The 19,183-nt window shown below is 42.6% G+C and overlaps 1 protein-coding gene across 7 annotated transcripts in view; it reads left to right on the forward strand.

Annotated features, from left to right (window-relative positions):
• LOC115012763 (trinucleotide repeat-containing gene 6A protein-like) overlaps window positions 1-18,763 on the forward strand; it is a 36,985-nt gene extending 18,222 nt beyond the window's left edge. For 5 of the 7 annotated variants that reach the window (XM_029438552.1, XM_029438551.1, XM_029438553.1 and 2 more), the window contains 21 exons: window positions 63-231; window positions 366-835; window positions 1,216-1,347; window positions 1,438-1,614; window positions 3,967-4,155; window positions 4,346-4,512; window positions 4,774-4,851; window positions 5,081-5,248; window positions 6,070-6,225; window positions 6,559-6,678; window positions 6,841-6,978; window positions 7,114-7,245; window positions 7,342-7,516; window positions 7,647-7,790; window positions 8,156-8,326; window positions 8,414-8,554; window positions 9,195-9,302; window positions 10,568-10,798; window positions 11,060-11,130; window positions 11,837-11,976; window positions 12,821-18,763. In XM_029438552.1, the coding sequence (XP_029294412.1) occupies window positions 63-231; window positions 366-835; window positions 1,216-1,347; window positions 1,438-1,614; window positions 3,967-4,155; window positions 4,346-4,512; window positions 4,774-4,851; window positions 5,081-5,248; window positions 6,070-6,225; window positions 6,559-6,678; window positions 6,841-6,978; window positions 7,114-7,245; window positions 7,342-7,516; window positions 7,647-7,790; window positions 8,156-8,326; window positions 8,414-8,554; window positions 9,195-9,302; window positions 10,568-10,798; window positions 11,060-11,130; window positions 11,837-11,976; window positions 12,821-13,169 (3,626 nt within the window). In that variant the 3' untranslated portion in view covers window positions 13,170-18,763. The remainder of the gene's footprint in view (window positions 1-62; window positions 232-365; window positions 836-1,215; window positions 1,348-1,437; window positions 1,615-3,966; window positions 4,156-4,345; window positions 4,513-4,773; window positions 4,852-5,080; window positions 5,249-6,069; window positions 6,226-6,558; window positions 6,679-6,840; window positions 6,979-7,113; window positions 7,246-7,341; window positions 7,517-7,646; window positions 7,791-8,155; window positions 8,327-8,413; window positions 8,555-9,194; window positions 9,303-10,567; window positions 10,799-11,059; window positions 11,131-11,836; window positions 11,977-12,820) is intronic. The other 2 variants (XM_029438557.1, XM_029438556.1) reach the window with 1 other exon arrangement.
• The last annotated feature ends 420 nt before the right edge of the window (window positions 18,764-19,183 follow it).

Consider the following 19,183-nt stretch of genomic DNA (forward strand, 5'->3'; position numbering starts at 1 on the left):
AAATTTCTATTGCAGAACACAAAAGTAGGCAAAAAATTGATATCCCTTTCATTTACTTACAGGTTGGGGTGGTGGGCCGGGCAGCTCAGGTGCAGGAGGTTCTGGCTGGAGTGAACGGCAAAACCCAGCAAATGGAGGAGGTGGGCAGAGTAGCTGGAACGATGGGCCCAGCTACAAGGGGGGCAACAACAACGGTAACACCTGGAGCAATAACATTAACAAAGACGACAGGTAATTGATGTTCGAGCATTATAGAAATACTGATTATACCAACACAGAAATATTGTTTGCCGTAAATGCAACTCATTTCCCCCCTGTAATTTTAATGTGATGCCGAACTAATCACATTCATTGTTTTTGTTTAGGTCCAATACATGGACTAATGCGCCCAAACCGCAGCAGGGCTGGGGTACCAATAGTGGAAATGGAAGGGAAGGCTGGGGTAATGGTGGAAATGGTGCCAGAGCAGGGGGCAACAACCACTGGGGGGAGCCCCAAAAAGCTGCCAGCTCAGTGGGCTGGGACAGCGACAGCGACCGGTCAGGCTCTGGATGTTGGAGCGAGCAAAGCCGAACCAATACCAGCAGCAGCAACACCTGGGTAGGGAGCGGAGGATCAAATACTCCAGACCAGAGCACTCCGAATCCAGGCTCCAACTGGGGCGACTCAGTCCACAAACCCAATCCTCAGAGTAACAGCCAGGGCTGGAGTGAGCCCATGAAGAACAACCACGGAGCCCAGAACTGGAGTGAGCCAAATCCCAAGCCCTCCAATGAGTGGGGAAAAGCTCCTGAATCCAACATGTCCAGAGGCAATCAAGCCCCTAACAAGTCAGGTACTTATTCGGAGTATTCGTCCCATCATTTATGTCTAGAACAAGTTTTTGTCCCTCTTTTTGTTTATGAGCAAGTCCTTATTAGTTGCATAGCTGTGTTTAGTTTATTGACCTTTTGGCATTATCACATAATGACAATTGTCATTGAAAAAACTCATTATTTTGCTGCTACATTATGACGTTGATACCACAGCATTTAAAATAGACTAAAATATTTGTTACAGTAAGAAATGCATAGTAAATAGAACACAGAATAAAAAAATAGGTGTCAAATAAGGAAGGGCACAAAAACGGCTAGAATTCGCTGTTCTGACAATGTATAGCAATAAAGTTAAGTGGGAGGACATACAATTGATGGCTCACTTGTATTCTTCCATCAGGCTGGCAGGGAGGCCCCATACCCACAGCAGGTCAGAAGGAAGAAGTGTCAACTGGGTGGGAAGAGCCTTCTCCAGAGTCCGTTCGTCGAAGAATGGAGATCGATGATGGGACAGCAGCTTGGGGAGAACCTAGTAAAACGCCCACTATGAATTTCTTCAAAACACTTCATCATATGAAAGTTTGGGCTGATGACTCAACATGTAATTAAACTTTCTTCCTAGGTAAACGCGGCGGTGGATCTCTCAACAAGTGGAGCAGGACTGGCCAATCGGAGCAGGAGCCTGCTGGCCAGTCCACTCAACACCAGTCTCACCCAGCACGCAGCTCGATGCATCCTCCTCAGCCCGTGCATCCTCCTCAGCCCGTGCAACCTCTTGCCCAGGACAAAAGCTGTACTAGTAAGTTGGAATATGTATGCACACATAATTCAGGCATGTACACAGCTGTATGTTTGAGACGGAGCAGAAAGAAGTCAGATAAAGCCAAATAAATTGACTGTTATCACGTTTTAACTAAAAAACATTACAAATCTATGTAAATCTAAATAAGTAATGAATAAACTACACTTAAACACCCCACTTTCAATAGTCAGGCAATCTTTCACACAACTTAAATTATGAAATCACAAATGAGTGTGTGGGCACATGCACAATTATTTTAAACCACTTTGTTTTCATGTGAAAAAACATAACAATTTTAATGTTGAGTCACACGCGCTCCCTTTATAGTGTAGCCCCAGATGGATGTGGCAGACAAGTTATCACAGATCTTTTCATTATTGACATGTTGCAGTGGTTTTGAGCCTGCAGGGATACTTTCATCGTTGCACTCTTGAAGGACAGTGTGTCAATGATTCTTTAGTTTTGCAGATTCTCAAATGCACAGTTCTTGCATAATTTACTGACTTTGGGTAGATTAGCATGCAGATTAACATTTTGGGTTTTGTTTTCCTTTGTGTGATATTAAGGTTCATATAAAAATGTTAGGACATTAGCCAGTATCTAAAATGGTACGAGTGTGTTAGTGCAAACCTTCTGCTGCAGCCTGTAAGCCTTGAATGGATCAAATGAATCAAGTCCTACTCACTCGCTTTTTGAGATGGCTGAAATAAAATCTTAAAAGGTTTTCAACAGTACAAACACAAAAAGTGTGGATGCACACACATTCACAAATGTATTCTGAAGCATAGACAATTTCCACAGAAGTATGGAGAGGAAACAAACGCATACAGCCATTCCCTCTCATCTCCCTACGGTGTTGTCTATGTTGAGGGCTTTTTGTAAAGCCGGTTGAGTCATCCCTTTGGAATGCTAAGAGCATCGATTTTTCTCTTCTCTCATTCGCCTTTTTCCCCCCCTCCCTTTCTCTCTCACCCGCCAATTCGGCTTGCTGTAGAAACACTGGCTTTTGTTGGGTTTGAGAGAAAGGGAGTGAGAGAGACTGAGTGGTAGAGGAGGAGGTCTGCTGGCTTCGTAATAGGAATGGTTCCAATGTAAGACGGGAAAACTAAAACAAGTAAGGCAGCTATTCTGTAGAAGTGGGCTGAGAAGGGTGAAAGAGGGAGGGCTTGTTGAGGTTATTCAGGGTTGCTGTCTAGCGAGCTAACTGGAGCAGCAAAGTGGATGGCTCTGAAGGGCGGGGCAGACTAGCCAGCTACTGTGATGAGGAAAATAATCAGGTTGTAGATTTTACATTTATTTTTGTGAACACTGAAGTTCAAAAATGTATGGAAACGGCAACAAAATAATTAATGGAAATATATATATATATATATATATATATATATATATATATATATATATATATATATATATATATATATATATATATATATATATATATATATATATATATATATATATATATATATATATAGAATTTTTTTAAAAAGTGGATTTAATATTTTTAAGTTTTAGAATCTACAACTTGTCAGACACATTCATAAACAAGTGTTTATTAGATCAACTGATGCACCTACACAAACAGAGCAGGAGATGCATGCTAGGGTTACAGTTTGTCAATTGGTGTGTGCGTCTGTTTAGATGCACAAGCACTCCTGTGTGTGAGTGTAAAGCAAATGTCTGCCTTATAACATGCAAGTATGTGCCGATTTGTATATATGCATCTTTCTGTTTAGCTGTGCGTGCTTCTTTGTGTTTTGTGCAAGTACTTGTTTTGTGCCTGCCCAGTCACATGAGGGACACTGGAGCCTGAGGCCACCCCATGATCTGTCCTATTTTTACAGGGAGGTATCCTTGGCATCTCCCCAAATGCCTCCTGTGTAGGGAGAAAGTAGCAGGTCTGGGTGGTCAGCTGAAACGGGAGCCTTTTTAACTCGTACACTTGATCTCATACTTTTAGGTGCACAGGCGCCCGTGCACACATCTTCACACCCATAAGAGTTAGTAAACAACACTTGCATATGCAAGTTGACGCGGGGTTCCCCAGGGACTTCAGCAGGGCTCTGTCCCCAAGCGCTGTTCTCTGATTCCAGCAGAGATAAACAATGTCAACTTGCTGCATCATTGGAAAATATGAAATGTGGATAGGGTCCAAAGAAAGATTTTATGCATACATATTTATATTATTGATGTCAGTATTGATAAATTGTTTTTGCTCTCCTTTCGGTGTGTATTTTAGCTTTGGGTTTTTTTTACTCTTAAAATAAATTAAATTAATGCAAAAAGCTATTGGTTCAAGACACTGCAGAAAGTATATCCTCTAATGGGTACCTCCCTCTTTTCCACCAGGTTGGGGGGAGCCGTATGCCAAAAAGAAGGAGTCCTCAACGTGGGAACCTCCCGCTCCTCCGCCTGTGAAAGTAGACAACGGGACGTCTGCCTGGGGGAAGCCCATGGACACCAGCTCCAGCTGGGAAGAACCCGGCAGAGATAAGAGAGAGCCTGCTGGACCTGGATGGGCCGGCCAGCATAAGTCTGGTATGAGCGCACATGAATTATAATATAATAATGTTAAAACTATAGGACGTCCTGGCTGGAATTTTGACTTTTGTGCAAAGAGGAATGAAAGAAACTCGCTGTCGTCGGAAGTGCATGAAATCAGCAATAGAACTGTCTACAATCCCTTGTTGGTATTCACTTTATTGCTCTGTCCTCACTTTCTTTGTAGCTCCAGGTCCCAAGCCCATGGAGACATGGGGTGGTGAGGAGGCGTCCATGGGCAATAGCTGGGACCAGGAAGAGGAGGTAGAGATTGGCATGTGGAGCAACAGCCAACAGGACAACAGGTCCCACGACCAAAACACCTGGAACTACAAGCATAAAGTCTCTAACAAGGTTTGTTCACCTTGACTTTGGCATTTGTTCAACCAAACATGAAAACATTGATCCCCGCTCTCGCCAAACTCCTGACATTAGCACTTCATAGGTTCATGTCTGGAGGTTTTTTTTTAGCCACCTTTGTTTTCAACAGAAAAATAATAATAATAATCTGAAATGATTCTTTCCCCTGTAGAAACACCCTAAAAATAATTATTTACTGGAGTTGCCGCATTACCAGGTTGCCTTTTAACCATTTACTTTTTGTCTATGTTTCAGATGAACAAACCAGTCAACAAACCGGATGAACCCTGGATGAAACCCTTCATCAACCAGTTCAACAGCATGAACTTCTCTGTAAGTACTATTGCTCTTTCACTTTAAAATTCAGTTTCTTCAAATGGTTGTTGCATTTTGTCCATTTTAAATCCGCGGTTGCATCCAACTTCATGTGCAGCGATGGGATTCATCCGCATTTTCTTTACTGTTAAGTTTTTCAAAAGGAATTAATGGTCTTTATTGAATAAACGCAATATTTATGCTTTATGGTCTATCTAACCCACATTTCTTCTCTTTCCTGTTGCAGAGAGACTCTCCTGACGACTCCATGAAGACAGGAGCAGGGATGGTGCAGGACAAGCGTATGGACATGGGCAGTATTGGAGACTACAATGGAGTAATGGGGAAGAACCCTGGATCTCGACACCAGCTCCACAAGGAGTCTGCCATGGATCGCAGCCCTTACTATGACAAGGTATGCAGAAACCTCAAAGCTTCCCTGGTTTACTATGGGGTGGGGGTGGATAAATTATCAAAGGAAGACATCTTGAGAGTGTTTTACCTAGCTGAAATACAGCAGGAGTGTTGCACCGGCACTTAATGGGTTGGTAATGCGCTCTACCATGTAAAAACAACATTACTATATTATGCTCAGTCACGCTCTCTGCCATTGTGGTGATCATGAGCTAAGTGTGGAGTGGAAGAGAGTCTGTTGTGTGTCATCTGCCTCAAACGTCTGGCTGCTCTCTCAGCCCTGTTGTGCCCCACAGTGGTGGTTCCAACACACTGCACTTGACGTGTGGACTATTGAAAGGCATGTTTCATGCTGTTTGCATGAATTATCTCATCATAATGAATTATTGGTTAGGTTGTGTCTCTTATGTGCAACAAAAGCTGATGAATTATGCACACTTACATGCTTTATTGTAATAACAATCAGTAGTTTTGCAAGTGATTCATTTCGTTATGTGGATCCGTACAAAGCTGCCGTGTGTTTTATTTGGCTTTGCTGCTTTTCCTTCTTCACTTGAAGCTCTTTGTCTCTTATCTTTGTTTCTATGTTTTTGTCTCATCTTCTGCTGCCACCTTCTCTTTTTCAACTACTGGTCACTCTCTCCCCCATTGTTTCCTCTGTTCTCACATCACTTGCTCTTTCCTTCTACCTCTCTTCTTTTGAAAAATTAACTATTTTCTTTCTTTTCTCCTTCCCTCTTTGCACTTCTTTGGCTGCTGATGTGCTTCCTGTCCCTCTGTGCTTGCCGTCCATCTGCTGTGCACCCGGCCTTGCTTCTGCAGCTATCCGTTTCCCCCTCTGCTTACAATAACCCAGCTTCTGATGAGCACTCCTCCAATCAAAGCATGAGCTTTCCCCCTTCCAATTCTGCTCAGCCTATCACCTGTCTCGACTCTGGGCCGTCTCCTGCCCACTCTAGTCCTGGGGGCGCTCGGCAGGTGAGTGTGGAAGGAGGAAGAGGATGTTGTCTTTAGGTCTTGAGCCTCAGACCCTAAGATACTAACAATAAGAGTATCATGTTTTGTGGAGAAATGGAGACAAACCACAAGGGTATTCTAGCAGATTACCCTCCAACATTTTGTTAAAAGTATTTCCAACATTTATCCGCTTATTTTCAATTACTTTGAAGCCGGTTGTCACAAAGACACTAAAAGAGGGTTTGTGATTGTGTCTGTCCCGTCCCATGACGTTATGAATGTCAAAACCACATTTTTTTATTTTTTAGAAGTTGTTTGACCTTTTGTGTGTGTGTTTGTGTCTTCCCTGCTCAGAATGTAAACCCTATGATGGGTGGCAGCAGCGTAGCACAGGGCCGAGGTGGCCCCCAGTCCCAGGCCCCCCCCCAACCCAACCTTCGTAACCAAGTGCCTCCACCCATCCTGCCCTCTCAGGTAGAACAAGCGTATATAAAAACTTGCTGTTGTCTTTTTCTTTTAATTCAGATGGCATTCTACTGCTCATTATTTTGTAATGTTGTCCATGATTTCATCTAATTCACAGGAAAATGTGAATGGCATTATATAAACGAAAACCACAATGTTGTTTGTGTTCAGGTGCCTCCATCCCTGTTGAAGTACCCAGGAGGTAACGGAGGTCTGAACCCTCTGTTTGGCCCTCAGCAGGTGGCTGTGCTCAACCAACTCTCCCAGCTCAACCAGCTGTCACAACTCAACCAGATCAACCAGTTACAGGTAGAGCGATCGAAACACGAACACGCATGCATGCAGTAGTGAGCCTTGTTTAATGTTTCCTTGCAGTATTGTCAGACTGCATATTGTAACTCAATTTATCTGCTTTTATTTACGTTTTTTCTTCTTTGTCTGCAGCGTCTTCTCCTCCAGCAACAGCAGCAACAGCAACAACAGCAGCAGCAGCAGCAACAACAGCAGCAGCAGCAGCAGCAACAGCAGAAAGCTCAGAGCCATAGATCCATGCCTATGGGACGACCGACTGAACAGGTGTGTTTTAAAAAATCCCTCCGAATCCTGTTTCATACAGATATGTGTCCATGGTGTTTTGATTGTTTTTTCTAACCTCCCACCTCCTGTCCTTAGACACGTCCTATTGGTTCGTCTCCATCAATGATGCAGCCGCCACGGCACCTGGACCCCTCCCTGCTGAAACAGGCTCCATCCCACAAACCGTACCTGGATAACTACTTGTCCCACAATGCCCCTGAGATGCAGAAGGATGCTGCTGCTCTCGGATCCTTCAGCAACTTCCCTTTAAGTATGTTAGCTACTATAAACAGTTATTGTTCCAAATTTAAATTGGAATATTTTCCCACATGTAGATATTTAGAGTGACTGAATTTCTTCTCTCCCTGCTGTTTTCTCTCTTCCTCTATCTTTCCCATCAGACTTGAACTCTAACCTGAATGTACCCCTGGACATGAGTGTTGGTGGTAGTAGTGGCGGCGGAGCTGTGAGCTACAAAGAGCCTCCCCAGTCCAGAATGAAGAAACTTTGGGCTACTGACCCTCTGGAGCAGAACAGCAAACCTGGTACAGAAGAAACCTGTCTTTGTGTTTGTGACAGTGGCCTGTTGATATTAAAAGTGCCATCAGAGCTGTTTATGCAGTGATTGTCTATCTAGTATAGGAGATCTTGTACTTCTGGGGTACAAACTACCACAAATAAATTTGCCCTACAGGGTCGTTTCAGTCAAACATTAAATGTTGCTGTTGAATTTGTCACCTTGTTATGAAGTTTTGAAACATTTGCTTTATATAGTATGTACAAATGTGCTTAGAAAAATATTTGCTGACTACAAGTAGTCGGTGTAAAATAGTAAAATAGTGTAATGCTCTGATGGTGTATAACCAAACCAATGAGTTTATTCTAATGTTTGTGTGTGTTCGTCCCACAGGTGCTATGTCGTCTGGGCTGCGTCTGGAGGATTCTCCCTTTTATGACTTCCTGTCTCCTGGCCCATCTCCCCTGAGTCCTCCCGGCCAATCAATGGGCTCGGTGGGCGATGGCTGGCCGCCCCGTGCCAACTCCCCCCCGCCCCATGGAAACACTGTCACCTGGCCCCCAGGTATGGTACACAAGATTTTGCATTCACACACAAACGAGACAAAATGTTTGCATTGAAAACTGCTAATCGCCGTCTGTGTGTCTGCAGAGTTCCGGCCCGGGGAGCCTTGGAAAGGATACCCCAACATTGACCCTGAGACTGATCCTTATGTGACCCCCGGCAGTGTCATCAACAACCTCTCCATCAACACCGTCCGCGACACAGACCACCTCAGGGACAGGAACAATGGTAGGTCACACGCATGGCCGGACATGAACACAAACTAGGGTTGAGTTTTGATGTACTTACATTTTATATCCTTTATATTTCTTATCCAATCTTTTATCTCCTTTTTTACTTACTTTTACATGTGTAAAACTGTTTTAAGCCAATAACTGTCTGTTCTTCTGGTTGAAATGACAACAGTCACTGTCAGTCATTTGAACAATTGTAAGAAGATGGTTTGTTAGAGAAAGAAGCGCCACTCTGTACCATGAAGTGGGCCGTCTTTATGTGAGCCTTATTATCTTGTACTAATAGAGAAGTGATTTTCTCTATTCTTTATTCAAATGTAAAACTTACTCACAACTGTTGTTCTAATGGCTCAGGTTTACATAATTGTAGTTAACATTTGATCTGTTATGCTGCTCAGAACTCCCATCAGGTTGTAGCTTCAGGTGGTCCACAATATTTGAAACAATCTAATTAAAGATGTCTGTTTAGTTTTAGTTCCTATATATGAAGTTATTTGTTTTTGTTACTAAAATTGTTGAAAGCTAAACCTGAGTAGATATTAAAAGATATTTGAAAGGATTAATGTGGATGAGCAGATAAATTCAGATTAGTTAAAGTGCTTTTACAGACACTAACCCTTCTCTCTGTTTCCCAGGGCCATCCTCATCACTGAACACCACGATGCCTTCTAACAGTGCCTGGTCATCCATTCGTGCCTCCAGCCACAGCGGTTCCCTCACCAGTACAGCACAAAGCACTTCAGGTATGTGTTCCTGTTGCTAATTCAGCCTTTGCCATCTCCTCCTCTTTGCTCCACGAACCAAATGATCTTTAACCTCTTACAGTGTGGGGGAATTTACCCAAAAATACCTACAAACGACATGCCCAAAGTAAATTGAAAGCTGCTCTTCAACCATTTTCACCAGCTGCATGATTTTGGTCTCATTCAAAAGATAACTCTCTTATTGCTCTTACAAAACATTAAATAATCACTCCAAGTGCTTCTGGCACTGAGTAATAGTGTTTTTTGTATTTTGAATATAATAACTACAATTATGAAAAATAAAATATTTGTTATAAAAAAAAAAACATTGATGGCGTATGTCGAAATGTTCAGCGTTTCATTGGCTACACGATACGCCAGTCAGCGGGAGACTGCTGCTGCTGCTGGCTCAGTCTGTGAACAAAAGAAGAGGGCTGGCACCTCATTATGAAGTTGACACTCATTGGCTCTTGATGGCTGTAGATAACGCATGGAAGCTCTGATTGGCTCAAATGAAGTGTCAATCGAAAGGTCAGAGTTCGGGCATCCATTTTAGAAGCGTTGAAACTGCGCTGAATGCGGAGATATTACGTTTTTTCCGTGTATGGTCACAAAATTGTACACATCGATCAGCTGATTTCAAAGAGTGCAACAGCTGTTCATGGGCTTTTGAGATGTGAAGATGTTCATGGTGGATATCTTGTTACTGGAAACGATCTATAGGACCTCTGCAATGACGCAGGAGTGTTTTATTTGGATTATTACTGATTACAGGATTATGATGAGATTTAGGGTTAGGTGAGTTGGCTCAAAGTTATTATTTTGGGTTTGCTTGCTACTGTGAGATGCCTACTGTACTTGCTGTTGTGACTGTGATCTCAAAACCGTTTTGCTCACTAAATAGACGAGACTCTAAGCTTTCTCTGAGTATGTGGCATTGGGTGTACAGTCCAGCATGGTGGACTGTACACAACAAAGGGCAAGGTACAACCTCTCTGAAAATGCACCGTGGGCCTGCCGACGGGCCATCCTGTGTAAGAGGTTAAGAACTTTAAATGGACGTGGGGGGGAAAGTAAATCTGTTGCCAGAATCCAAAATGTGAGAAACCAGTTTGATAGTTGTGTACGTTTTTTAACAGCATGTTTAGCTGACTTTAATAGTGCGTCTCCTTTTTTACACTTTGTTCATGTTGGACTCTTACTATGTTGAGAAAGACGAGCAGATTTGTGAAAATGTTTCTCTTGGCTCCCCTCTCTCCTTGCAGCCAGACCCAGTGAGTCAAAGTGGTCTCCCGGCGGCGGTTCTGTGTCCAACTCCTCCCTGGCCCATGAGCTGTGGAAGGTCCCCCTGCCTACCAAGGCGCTGTCTGTGGCGGCCCCCTCCAGACCACCACCCGGCCTCACCAGCCAGAAGCCCAGCTCTGCCTCCTCCGGCTGGGACGGCTCTGCCCTGAGGCTGGGGGGGTGGGGCTCCTCTGAGTCCAGATACACACCTGGTGAGAGCACATCTGCTAGACTACCTGTAGTAATGGTTGAATAAATCCCAGTTATTCAATATTATTCTTTCATGTCAACATTTTTGAGTCACAAATATCTAATTGAGTAACTATTGAGTATGCGGCAAACGCATTTTGGTCACTAACTCACTAACCATACATGAAAGCACTTTACATCCAGTAGGTGATGCTATGGGACACTTATTCATCCATGTTGTATGGCTGCACCTCTGACCCACACTCTTCCACTTGTATTGGCAGGTTCCAGTTGGAGCGACAGCAGCAGCTCAGGGAGAACCCAATGGCTTGTTCTGAAAAATCTCACACCTCAGGTACTCGCAGGAACATGAATGAAAAGTGTAATCTGTGTTTTTCCCCCCGTTATTGTTATTGGTTACAAAGTAGGAGGGGTCACAAGTGTTTTCCCCCATTCTGTATCCTTATTTAAATGTTTTCTTCAAAACATATCCTCATTGTTAAGAAGTCATGTTTTGTCACGGCTGATGGCTCAGAATACTAGAATATCCATGAGCATCTGCTGCCTTTTGCCATGGAGAGTAAGGCAGCCAGAAGCGTGACTCAGATTTCAAATTGAAAACGCTTCGGTTGAGAATGAAACGCGCCACCATAGTTGCTGAATTAATCTGAAGTCAGTTGACTTAAACAACTACCTTGAAGTGTATATGTAGGGTTGTACCTTCCACTTATCAAAGAACCAGATATTTTCTGACGCAGTTCTGTTAATGTTTTGGACTGAGGAATAAACTGGGAGTGTTTCATGCTGATCCAAGGCATAAAATAGCTCCAACTGTGAGTCATGCAACATTGTCTATGGGAAAACCTGAATAGGACTTTTACATCCGGCACCAGGGGCGCCCAAAATAGCTCCTTCCACTTTAAAAATGTGTTCAGTGTTTTTGTCAGTTCATATTCAACAAACTGAACTCTCAGAGGACATGTTCGGGCATTACATTTGTCAGCAGTTCCTTAACAACTGTCCCTGTTCATCACGTCCGTGTGTGTGTGTGTTTCTCACAGATCGACGGCTCTACCCTGAGGACCTTGTGCATGCAGCACGGCCCTCTGATCACATTCCACCTCAACCTGCCGCACGGTAACGCCGTGGTATGCTACAGCTCCAAGGATGAGGCCGCAAAGGCCCAGAAGAGCCTGCACATGTAAGGACATCTGACACACACACACACACACACACACACACACACACACACACACACACACACACACACACTGTACTTAAGCAGTCGTCCTGTATTAGACACAAGCTCATAATGGCACGTGCTCCACCTGGCTATTACCAGTAAGTTGATTTCTTAAATGCCAGAAGAAACTAAGTAACCATAACCAGGGTAGGAGGTAATATAAAACTGATTTCCTCAGCTAGATTTCTCCTACAGATTATCAATTGCTTGCCATATATACAGGCTACTGCCTTTTTTATACACGTGAGCATGTGCAAGACAACACTTTTAGAAAGGGAAAATATCGATGTGACTGCATAGCAGTGGGATCATTACTTATTTAAAATAATTCCATCCAAAGTCTGACTGAAACTTACTCAACAGTAGCCATTATAACTCTTAATTACGTTTTCCACAGCTAAACATTTGATTTTTTAAAATCAATAAATCCCTTTCACTACTCAGTTATGCTCTCAAAGCCACCAAACTCCCGTCAGAAAACGGTAATAAAGAAACTCAAAACTGTTTTGTTAGTCTTTCCACTGTTCCAACAATCATTGAGGTTTTGATAAAAAGGGACAGAATAAATAACTAATATAAGAAAAGGAACTACAGATCAGGCACTGACAGTAACCACTGTTATTTTCTAACCCTGCCTTCCCGTCATGTCGAACGAGAAAACAGAAAGGCATAGTCGTCTCCGATTTTTAGCGGGGTTTCCTGTGTACGCACTAATTTTGGTGGGAACAGCGTCCTACTGTGGGTACGCCACAGGATATTTTGTAGGAACAGACACACTCACTCAAGCGCTGTCTCTCTGCAGGTGTGTTTTGGGGAACACTACTATTCTGGCTGAGTTTGCCAGCGAGGAGGAAATCAACCGTTTCTTTGCACAAGGGCAGTCACTGGCCACTCCCTCCTCTGGCTGGCAAGCCATCGGCTCCTCTCAGACCAGAATGGATCAGTCTCACCCATTTCCCAGCCGCGCTCCTGAACCTACCCAGTGGAACAGCAGCGATCTCCACAGCTCCTCCCTCTGGGGCGGGCCCAACTATTCCAGTAGCCTGTGGGGGAGTCCCAGTGGCACCGAGGCAGGGAGGATCAGCAGCCCTTCTCCAATCAGCTCCTTCCTCCCGGTGGATCACCTGACAGGGGGTGGGGACTCCATGTGAACCGCCTGCCAATCAAACAGGCTGGGGGAAGGGTCAGTAGAGAATTATCAATAATCAGCAGAAGAAAATGAAAAAAAAAAGTAGTTAAAAAAGCAATGGCACTAGTCGGACTCTTTCTCACTTACAAGAAATACAACAAAAACGGGGTCTCCCCTGTGGAAAACAAGTTACGTTTCTCTCTCTGCACATATGTCCACTTTGTTTTAGCCCAAAAACATATCAGTCGGAATACTTGAATCATGCAGGCCAATTCTATAATGTGAACGGATGGATATTTGCTTCCAGGTAGTGCTCTTTCAGACCGAAAAAAGCTTCAATCGAGCTCATTATTATATATATATATAATTTTTTTGTTTCATTCGTCATGTTTATTTGAATTCCAATTATTTTCATTTTAACGGTTTTTTTTTTTTTTTTTTTTTTTGCATTTGTTTGACAATGTTGGAGTATGAGCTTTTTTTTAACTTTGCACTGAATGTGGTTTTTTCTCAGTATATATAATCTGCAATATAGAGGGAGCAGCCAGTTTTTCCAGTGTAGCTGTTTACTCATTGAGGTCCTTACCATATGCGTGTGCACGTGCACGTATGTGCGCGGAAGTACTTTGTGTGTATGTGTGACTGCGTGTGTGATTGAGTATGTGTGCGCTCCTCTCTGCCTTGGCACGCCTACCTTACTGCGTTGTCGTGGAGTTCAAGATCAACAGATAGTTAAAGAATAATAAAAGCTGATTTAGGAGGATTATCTGGTGATAGTAAAAGTGACATTAAAAAGTATTGCACCAATTTTGTTTTAAAACTAAAGAACGTTGAGCTCTGCAGTGCAAAGGACTGTAGCCGCAGCTGGGACTAGCAAGCCCCGCCTGCCCCAATGTAGGGGGCGGGGCCTATCTAGCAAGCCCTCCCACTAGCCCCCTAGTGGGCAGGGGGGAAACAGCACTTTCAGAATAGGCTTTCGATGTTTTGGAGGTGCCACACTGCAACCTCTTGTTTACAAGACTTAGGAGGCGGAACGTGTGTTCATTCTTCATTTTAAAGAGAAGATGGAATAAAAAATAAAATGCTATAATAAAAAAAAAATATAAAAAAATGATTTAAAAAACAAACTTAAAAAAATGTATAAAACAAATAGAAAAACTACAAAAAAATTCAAAACTCTTATTGAGGATGAAGACGATGCTTTGTAACTCTGGGAATTCGGATCAGTGTTTTGGCCATGGCGTTGGTTATTTGAACTATTCCTCTTTGTCTGCTAAATAACCAGCAATGGTTCTCAGGAAATCAAGCCAGTTTTCCCCCCCTTGTAGGTGAATTAAAAAACAAAAGAAACTACTACTCCTTGTAGGAAAGGTAAATCCAACTTCTAGCACTGAAAACTATGTATAGGTCTGTAAGTTTTATTTTCTCTGCCAAATAACTGCTTTAAGCTGGAGAAGCTCAACACACTGCTTTCAATATGCTGTCTTTAGAGGGACGGGGGGTCCTAATGTGGGGGGGTGGAGGACGGGCTGTAGAAATCCCAACGCTCCCTCTCTCCTCCTCTTCCTCCACTCCTCCACTCCACTAATGTTAAAATCAAAAGTGGGGAGTGTTTATTGTGTGCGTGTGTGTGTGTGACGGTCAGTGGAAAATGTTCGGTCTTGTCAGACTTCTAAACCAAGAGAAAGGCGACTCTGTATCTATGCATACTGTAGCCTCTCACATGGCCTACTGAGAGGCTTTTTTTTTCTTTTTTCCCGTGTCTCTCAAAATGTTTTAAATGTTTCATTAAGTACAACAAAATGCGAAATATAACTTGCTTTCTTTTTTTTCTTTTTTTTTATCGCTCTCATTGCCACAAATGGTGTTTTGAAAAAAGGAAAGAAGAAAAACTTAAATCTTTTCGTTTTTGGTTGAAGATAATATTTTAACAGTGCAAAAGTCGTCCACATTTCATTGCCTTGATCCTAATTGTGTCCGAAGATGCAACAAGTCAAGTGGCTTCTACCTGTTTACAAATAGAATATGATTGTATTGTTGTACTGTTTTCTTTTTTTTCTTTTTGGGTGGGGGCGGGGGGGGAGTACTCATCTGAAGTTCCTGACCTGATGAATCGTGTGTGCGTGTGTGTTAGGTTGCTCCTTAAGGGCAGATGTGAGTTCTGACCACTGGAGGGGAAGGTGTTGGGTCGTGTGTGTGTGTGTGTGTGTGTGAGAACGGCAGTGAATGTAAATCCACCAGTGGTGTTTGTTGTCAAAATACACGCGTGAATATTAGAATTACCTATCTACCAGTGATTGTTTAGTTACTATGATGCACAATTATCGGGGGAAAAGAAAAAGCTTCAGAGAGTGTGTGAACGAGAAGTCAGCATTAGCGAAGCCATGGACCTTAATTTCTTTTCTTCATCGTGTAATTATTCTGTTATGCCTGTTGCGTGTGTTTGCGCGTGTTTCCCCCCTCCGATAAAGGTTTTTATTTCAGAAGTACTAGAAACGTTGGCTTAAGTTGTGTTTCTTAAGTTTAGTCGTGAATATATAACAACTTGAACGTATACGTAGTGAGACAGAACCTTGAGTATTAGCCAGACTTGACCGTGGTGTGTGCCAGTATTGAACTGCTCTCTACCAAATAATTCAATCATACAAAAGATTAATTAGTTTACTTATTCCAGAATCTCTTTGCTTAAACTATATATAATCTTATTTCTTTTTGTCTGGTTTGACACAATGTTATCAAGTGGAACATCTGAACCATGTTTGTCATTTGTTTTTTGAGTTAACTTAATTTGACAAATTGAACTGAGGCGCCTTGGATTTTGCACTTGGGTGGATTAGAGGAAAGGTTGAGCAAGCGGAGAGCAAAGCCGGGAGGGATGGTCGGACAGGTGGCGTAGTTTGCATTATCAGGTCTGTCTGATGCGTCTGAGTATTGTGGCAGGGTAATGTGTGTGTGTGTGTGTGTGTGTGTGTGTGTGTGTGTGTGTGTGGTGTGTGTGTGTGTGTGTGTGTGCGCGCGCGCTGTGACTTGAGAAGATGGTGCTTTGTCGGCCCCTAGTGAGGGGGCGAGAGAAGAGGGGAGGGGCTTCGTCGTCCTCTCCATGTTTACCTCTCCCTGTTCACTGGGCCGGCTCGTCAGAGCGGCGACCTCGCCACGTCGCCTGAATGTAGCTGAAAAGGGTTTTAAAACTATAATACGCGGCCGCAGTCTCGACCTGCCTTTTCCGGCACCTGATCAGCCTCTAATATGGAACTACCGCACGGGAAAAGTCAAGTGAAGCAACCACTTCTCATTGTTTAGTATTTTAATCAGTATTCAACAACTGTTCTGACCACGCCCCTGTTGTCATGGTGGCCGTTGCTGTTGGAGATGCTCATGTCTTGAGCTTGACTGAAACAAGGCTTCTTGTTGGCTTGTAGTGACTCGGGGCTCGGGGATGCGACTTGTGATCGGCTAGCTCTTCCTGGCTTTTCAGGGACACAGGGTTCCACTTGCCTCTCTGCTGGTTACCCAGGATCAGCTCTCCCTCTCCAACTCCTAAGCTTAACTACAGGAGAGGAAACGCAAAACTGACAGGAGGTCTGAGGCAAGTGAACTCTTAACAGTCGATATTCCCTTTCCGCTCTTGATGAAATTAGTTTACACTTCGTTCATTCTGATTTTGGCAATGCTTTTTCTCCTAACACTGATCCGGGAGCAGTTGTGTCCCTCCTCAGTATCCTTACATTAACCAATTAGTGGGACACAAACTGACCCCTGATCAGCAGCTCAGGAGGCCGCATCGCTCTGCTGTTAGAGAAGGGACAAGCAAAGTCTGTAAAACGCCTCTCATTGATGTTTATGTTACTGTTTTGGTTCACAGCTTAAATCTAGCTCTGTTTCTGTCTCGTCCAATCTACTGTTAGTGTGTGTGTGTGGGAAGATGCAAAAACCCAGTCTTGTACAGAAACAGTGTGTGTATGTTCGAACACATTATCATGCCAAATCGAGGAGGGGAGGGTGAGAGGGAAGGAAAGGGATTGATTTATTATTTCTTTGTGTATGTATGTGTATTTAAAAAAAAAGCTGGACAATGTTAAATGCTTGAAGAAATCATTTGCAAAAGGATGATGTGAGGAAAACCTTTTCAGTAAGTGAAAACCACCACGAGCAATGTACAATCCCCAGGGCTGCCAAGCAGCTTCCCGATAGGGCCAGACGAGGGGAGGAAAGACGGAAGGAAAGTGTAGGAGAGGAGGGAAGCTGGCTGGTGATACTCTACTACTTTTTAATGTTTAAGAAAAAAATAATGTGACTGTTTTTCTCTTGACTTAACTATCCTGTGAGCAAATGCTATATTATATCATAACACACCCAATGGCTCCTGCTGTCGATCAAAAGCGCTAAGGCTATTTTTGTTGACACAAAAAAAAAACAAAAGAAAAAAAAACACAAACTGTGAGAATCTGCTGTCTTTTTTGTCATTTTACATTTAGTATGAATACACACAAACAACCCTGAAAAGCTTTAGTCTAACCAGCACAAAGATGTGGGTGGGGCGGGCGGGTTTATCGGGGTGGGGGGGCAGGCTCCAGTACAGAGGGGATGGGTGGGAGTCGCTCAGAGAGACTATGCAGTGGAGTGTTGAACCCAGGCTTCCATGTCCACCTTGGGTTTTTTGCTTTCTTTAAAAAACAAAAAAAACAAAAAAAAAATCCCAAAACTTTTTTTAAAAACACAGTTGAGATGGGATTCCCAATAATATTCCTCAAACATGTCGTGCCATCGTTGAATCGTACTACTAGTACTATTACTACTACTAATAATAATAATAATAATAAATAAAAAAACTGAAAAAACCTTTATTACCTTGCAACCGTCGGGCCAGTTGTAGCAGGAGGGGAGGACAGGTTAAGATTTGCAAAGTCCATTTCTTTATTTTCACAGCTTGTCTCCTCGATAAGCCGAGGGGAGTGAGGCCGGTGAAAACTGCAAATTTTACACAACTACAATGTTTTTTATAGAGATTCTATCAATCCACAGTGTGTAGTTGGATCACCTGTAAACCTATTATGCACATTGCTTTGGGAGACTGTTGAAACTATATATAATATATATATGAGAATATAAACGTACAGTGTCTATAATCAACGAGAGGAAGTTTTCCTCTCTTTACAAACAAAAACAGGAAGTACCTTTTTATTTTCAAATGTCTTCCTCGGGTCATCAAAGGATTTTATCTTAAACTTCGGGGGAAACTGCACTTTTTGAAGGACAATCTTTATTTGTATGGGTATAAAAATTGACAAAAACGAAGTCGCCTGATATTACAAGGTATAGAAAACCAACTCCAGTGTGCTCTAATAATGAATGTCTCCTCTGATGCTGTCTATTTGTTTAGTTTCATTTAATCTTTTTATTCTCCTTCCTTTTGTTGCTTGGTTTGTTCTGTATTTTTTTTCTCCTTATTTTTTTGGATTTTAGTGCTCTTAAGAGAATCTGTACTAAGGTGTAGAGTAGTGAGTAGTAGGTCTTCTGTTGGCTGTACTGATTACTGTTTGTAACCCTCTGGTTCCTGCAGCCGTCATACAAAGCTGTAAAACTTGGGTACAACCCTCAATAAAAGACTAACAATGACTCGGTTTCCTCTTGGACTCGTTATTCCTCCTCATCTGATTCTTTGTAAAACTAGATGAGTAACCATTTATGTACTTTAACTAATGCTTCTGTGAAATGTGTTTCTCTGCCAGGTAGTCTTCCATGTTTTACGCTTTAAGTAAAAAAAAAAAAGACATTTCAGCAGATTACAAGATTCTTAATTGGTTTCCATTGACTTATTTTGTCTTTGGTGAAACTACTGACTTATTTAAGCATTAGGTAAGTGAAAAATAAAGACTTGTTCTGTAGAAAGTTGTCCCTGTGACTGTATATTTCATCAGTGGTTGCCAACCTTTTTCTTCAGGGCCCCTTTTCTAGCAGAGTAAACTGATGATCCCTGACTAACGTTAAGTGACATTCTATTTAATGCATAACAGATAAAATGTACAATTAACAAAT

The sequence above is a fragment of the Cottoperca gobio genome, chromosome 8 (assembly GCF_900634415.1).
Source record: "Cottoperca gobio chromosome 8, fCotGob3.1, whole genome shotgun sequence".
Lineage (NCBI taxonomy): Eukaryota > Metazoa > Chordata > Actinopteri > Perciformes > Bovichtidae > Cottoperca > Cottoperca gobio.